The 6,074-nt window shown below is 34.5% G+C and overlaps 2 protein-coding genes across 2 annotated transcripts; one reads left to right on the top strand and one right to left on the bottom strand.

Moving 5' to 3' along the window:
* The first annotated feature begins 1,250 nt into the window (after positions 1–1,250).
* On the top strand, positions 1,251–2,975 carry LOC145113138 (uncharacterized). Its single transcript, XM_079049260.1, has 4 exons — positions 1,251–1,397; positions 1,499–1,958; positions 2,209–2,759; positions 2,901–2,975. Exons 1-4 carry the CDS (start codon positions 1,251–1,253, stop codon positions 2,973–2,975), a joined length of 1,233 nt encoding a protein of 410 aa, XP_078905386.1.
* A 1,998-nt stretch (positions 2,976–4,973) lies between these two features.
* Positions 4,974–6,074, bottom strand: LOC145113137 (uncharacterized). The gene has a single exon (XM_079049259.1). It carries the CDS (start codon positions 6,072–6,074, stop codon positions 4,974–4,976), a length of 1,101 nt encoding a protein of 366 aa, XP_078905385.1.

Raw genomic sequence — 6,074 nt, 5'->3', positions numbered from 1 at the left:
GATTGGGCTATTGATGGGCCATCCAAGAACAAGCATATGGACTATAATATTTGGATGGGCTTTAGGGTAAGGCCCGTGTGAGGGGCTTTGGCCCAATTTGGAAAAGTGGGCCATAGATGGGCCATAACTGGGCCTTGATGATTATGAGACATTGGACCATCGGAATGCCAAGTGTTGGGACTAGAATAAATGGTTGGGCCTTAGTGTAAGATCATGTAAAGGTTTGGGCCCAATTTGGAAAATTGGGCCATATGTTGGGCTTTGGTTCATTGTTTGACTTTTGGGCCTTTGGATTGGGCCTTGGGCTTGAATCAAGCTAAGTTGGGGGTAAAGTAGTCTTTTACCCCAAGCATGGACTTATGGTTATGTGTTGGAACCCAATTATTAATTGGGTGTTATTTTGATGTTGACAGTTTGGGAATCTGTCATCCAACAGCTAGAGTTTTGTCTGCGGGACTTCAGCAGTGTGAGGTGAGTTACCTTCCAGTAGAAGTGGGTCTAAGGCACCAATGTCGGCCCACTAGTAGGTGATTATAGTATAGATGATTGTCTTTGTGATAATTGTTTGGCGTGCCACTATCTGTTATGCTTTATGTGCTAGTATGCTACGTTATTATGTGGTAGTGGTAGGGGTGAAATAGTCCCCGGTTCTCGGTTGAAAGAGACCGAAGGGGTAGGCCAGCACCCAGATATGCTAGGCAGTATGTGATTTATATGTATATGCTAGGATATTATGTGGTAGTGGTAGGGGTGAAATAGTCCCCGATTACCGGTTGAAAGAGACCGAAGGGGTAGGCCAACACCCATATATGCTAGGCGGTTACCGGTTGAAAGAGACCAAAGGGGTAGGCCAGCACCCAGATATGCTAGGCGGTTACCGGTTGAAAGAGACCAAAGGGGTAGGTCGGGCACCCAGATATGCCTGACAGTATGTTATTTGTATGATGTGTGGTATGATGGGGGGAACTCATTAAGCTTCGTGCTTACAGTTTTCAGTTTTGGTTTCAGGTACTTATTCTTCAAAAGGAAAGGAGTCGGCATGATCGCAGCGCATCACACTATGATTTCCGCATTATGAGATCTTTGGGAGTTGTACTCTGATAATACTTTTCTATGACATGCTTTAGTTATTTGAAAAACTGGTTTTTGATTATGAAATAAGTTAACACTATGGATGTTTCAGACTATTGGTTTTATACTTACTTAATTAAAAATGAAATTTTTAGCTATGAATTTTGGGATGTTACAAAATGGCTATATTTTTGAGATATTTTGATAGACTTGGGATTGTAAAGGAAAGATTTATTGGAGTTGTTCACGTGTTGGATACATCTTCTTTGACTCTTAAAGTCGTCATCGATACCGTATTTTCCAACAATAACTTGAGTATGGCTGAGGTGAGAAATCATAAAATATTTATTCCTTTAAATTTTAATACGATATTAGTTTTATTTTTATTTCTTATAGTTTTTTTTATTAATTTTTTTTAAATATATAGGTGAGGGGGCAAGGTTATGATGGAGCAAGTAATATGAGTGGTGCATTCAACGGTTTGAAATCTTTGATTTTAAATGAAAACAGTTACGCACATTATATACATTGTTTTGCACACCAACTTCAATTAGTAGTTGTGGCGGTTGCAAAGAAACATGATGATGTTGAAGAATTCTTTGAACAACTAGCTTTGGTGGTTACTGTCATTTGTGGGTTTTGTAAGAGAAAAGATATGATACAAAAGATGAAAAAAGAAAGAGTGGCAGCTGAAATTTGTATTGGTGAAACTGAACCAGGAAGAGGGTTGAATCAAGAGATTTTTCTTGTTCGAGCGGGAGATACTAGATGTGGTTCACATTTTAGAACAATTGTAAGTTTGGTGAATTTGTTAGCAGAAGTTGTTGCGGTACTTAAATATGTCAAAGATGATGGGTCTACTTTATCTAACCATAATCAAGCAAATGGTATTTTGTCATATTTCAAGACACTTGATTTCGTGTTTCTTTTACACTTGATGTTGGAAATTCTACGCTTCACAAATACCTTGTCAAAGCATCTTCAATAAAAAGATCAAAATATTTTGGAAGCGGTTTCGTTAGTAAAATGGACAAAGAAAGCATTGCTAGTTTTTAGAAAAGATGGGTTTCCACAAACTTGGAAGAAGGTATGTGCTTTTTTGTGAAAAACATAATATTGGAATTGTGGACATGTCAGAATATTATGTTACCCCACGCAAGCGTAGGACCAATAAGACTAATCAACATCATTTTGAAGTTGTGATTTTTAACACGATTTTGGATATGCAAATTCAAGAATTTAGGGATAGATTTAGTGAAGTTGGCACGGATTTGATGGAGAACATGGTGGCTTTGAGTCCTTGTGACTCATTTTCTAGTTTTGATAAAGCAAAGTTGTTAAAGCTAAGCAAGATATACAAAAAAGATTTTGGCGATTCAAAAATGGCGCAACTTAATATCTATTATCACTCTTTGCTCCATGATGAGAGATTTTTCAACTTGAAGGGAATTGCAGACCTCTCTCGTTTGTTAGTGGAAACCGGGAAGCACCTCTCTTTTCCTTTGGTTTATAGATTATTCAAACTAACTTTGGTTTTGCTCGTCGCAACCGCAACCTTTGAATGGTGTTTTTCTGTAATGAAGTTCTTGAAGACTGATTTGCGTAATATAATAGGTGACGATTTTATGAATGATGCTTTGATTTGTAGTGTAGAAAATGAAGCACTAGAGAATGTTAAGACTGAAAATGTAATTACTCGCTTTCGTAAAATGAAAGAGCGAAGATGTGAATTTTAAAACGTAACTTTGTTATGGAAGTTGAACTTTATATCTAATGAAATTGCGGTTTTTATTTTTTTTCTTATTGTATATTACACAAAAAAAATTCAGGAATACCCATTTACTTTGACTCTGGCTCTGCTACAGTTTGGAATAGCCTCCGATGTGTTACAATTACAACTGTAAATCCAAATTTATCATTTGTATCCAAATTTTGACAATTTGAACTATAACTTGGAGACTGAGAAGTGAGAAGCCTCCCAAGATACAACGATCTAACGAAACATACAAAACCACATCAGTTAAATATTTTGACAATTTAAACTATAGTGACTTTTTTATGATCTTTTTGATGATTATGTAGCGATTAACACTTCTATTTGTATTGTTGATTGGTTGTATGCTAACATTTTCGGATTCTTTGATATCAAGAGTGTCTTAGGGGATACTCAATATATAAACATTGTGATGTGTGGTCGAAAAAAGATCATGTATATATGGAAAAGTTTCGTGAAAGAAAGCAAGACTTTTTTTATTAAGTTGGTTAGGTTACTTACGGAAAGGCTCGACTTCTTGTTAAGTCTGATTAATATATTTTGAGCTGGTGTGATTTTTTGTAAAATGTAATAAAAAGATGTAGTTCGTAATTGTAACACTTGGGGCTTTCAACATAAAAACCTTTTAAGTTTAAGTTTATGAAAAAAAAATCGGTTTTACCTAAGTCCATTTTTATATTCAATAATATTTGAACTTTACAAGCCTTTTTTTCTTTACCTTTAATAGCATGTTTACTTCACTGTTACAATGAAATAACATTAACAATAAAACATTTAAGATTACATTTTTTATTTTTATGTTTTTGCCCCATATATATATATATATATATATATATATATATATATATATATATATATATATATATATATATATATATATATATATATATATATATATATATATATATATTTGTGTAGAAAAAATGTACTTATAAACGAAAAATGTTTAAATAAACATTGTATTTACTTTCTTTTTAAATGTTATTTTTATATATACGAGGCTGTTTTTGTCTATTTATATGATTTAATACGTAAAAATTAGTTTTTACAAATATAAATACATATTGTTATGTATTTCGAAGTATAGATACATTTAAAAAGTATAAATTTGTATTTGTGCATTTGCTAGAAATATTAATATCAACTATACTTCTAAATACATATTTATACCTCAACAAAATATGTTTATACTTCTAAAAAACATAAAAATATATTTTTAGAAGTATAAATTCGCATTTTTATATTTTTAAAAGTATAAATACATATTGATAATGTATCCATGAAGATACGCCACGAAACGAAGGAGGCGTTCTAGCATGTCCCTAACGGCGTCGTTCAGATTCTAATCAGTCGCCCTTAACGACTACTGGCTAATCCATGAATAGCTACGGGAGCTTCCACGTTGCCAAAAAGTCGCACAGATCCATAGCTTTATCTCTATCTACTTCTAAACCTCTTTTTGGAACAATATGACCCAAAATCAGACATTGGTCAACCATAAAGTGACATATTTCAAAATTTATGACCAAGTCAGTTTCATTGCATCTTTGAAGATTTTTTATGAGGTTTTGAAGACAGATATCAAAGGAATCTCAATAGACAGTAAAATCGTCCGAGAAGACTTCTATGATATTTTCTACATACTCAGAAAAAATATTTACTATACACCTTTGGAAGGTGGCATGTGCGTTGCAGAGTCCGAAGGGCATGCGTCTGTAAGCGAAAGTTTCGAATGGGCAGGTGAAAGTTGTTTTCTTCTGATCTTCTGGAGCAACTGGAATATGATGAAAGCCTGAGAATTTGTCCATACAATAGTAATGTGACTTTCCAGTAAGTCTTTCCAACATCTTATCAATGAACGGAAGTGGAAAGTGATCTTTTCGGGTGGCGCAATGTTTAATTTCATGTAGTCGATGCAGACACGCCATCCACTTTGAACTCAGGTCGGGACTAACTATCATTCTTTATTTTCCACAAATGTCACTCCAGTTTTCTTCAGAACGATTTGAACTGGACTGAACCATTTGCTGTCAGATATCAGGTATATCATTCCAACATCCAAAAGTTTCATAATTTCCTTCTTAACTACTTCCATCATCGGAGGGTTCAGTCTTCGATGGGCTTCTCGTTAGGGCTTAAAATCTTCTTCCATCAGTATTTTGTGCATGCATAAAGATGAGTCGAGTCCTTTTATATATGCTATGGTCCACCCAATTCCGTTCTTGTACTGCTTCAAAATCCCATTTAGTTCAGATTCTTCCTTTTCTGAAAGCTTGTTGGATATAATAAATGGGAGTGTTTCTTCTTCCCCAAGAAACACATATTTCAGATATTCTGGTAGAGTCTTTAGCTCCAAGATGGGTGCTTGCACTACAAAAGGAAAAAGTTTGGAGTTAGAATCAGGTAACTTCAAAATCTGATTGTCATATACGAGTTTACTTTGCTGGTCCATATGAGCTGCCATTTCCTGAACTTGTTTATCAAGAACATATTTTTTTGATAAAACCCGAGCTGCATTAACAGACAAGTTCTTGTGGAGTACTAAAGCTAGTGACTCTCGGCTAGTAATCTCAAAATATTCAACAGTTAATGGTTTGATTACATCTATGAAATTAAGAGCTGAAACATCGTATGGATAACACATGACATCATAAATATTGAAGTTGATAATTTCACCATTGAATTCCATAGAAATGGTACCATCATAAACATTTATTTTTGTTATGGCAGTTTTCAAAAATGGACTCCCCAAAAGAATAGAGCTAGAATTCGATGATTCGTCATCTCCCATATCTAAGACGTAAAAATCAGCTGAGAATATCAGCTCATTCACTTGGACCAAAACGTCCTCTAGCACACCTTTTGGTTGTACTTGTGAACGATCAACCAACTGAATGATAACACCTGTTATTTTTAGTGGCCCTACCCTGATAGTTTTAAAAACTGAATATGGTAAAACATTTATTGAGACTCTTAAGTCCAACATGGCACGTGGCACTGAAAGGTTCCCCAACTTGCAAGGAATAGTGAATACCCCTAGATCTTTGCATTTTGGGGGTAACCTTTTTTGTAAAACAACTGAAACGTTTTCACTAACCTTAACTGTTTCGTAACCTTTTAGTTTTCTTTTAGAAGTACAAATTTCTTTCAGAAATTTTGCATATCGGGGTAGCTGTTTTATAGCATCTAAAAGTGGGATGTTTACCTCAACTTTTCTAAAGAAGTCCAT

This window comes from Lactuca virosa, chromosome 5 (assembly GCF_052849685.1).
Source record: "Lactuca virosa cultivar CGN04683 chromosome 5, Lactuca_virosa_CGN04683_v6, whole genome shotgun sequence".
In the NCBI taxonomy this organism is placed as follows: domain Eukaryota; kingdom Viridiplantae; phylum Streptophyta; class Magnoliopsida; order Asterales; family Asteraceae; genus Lactuca; species Lactuca virosa.
This window is presented reverse-complemented; position numbering and strand designations above follow the sequence as displayed.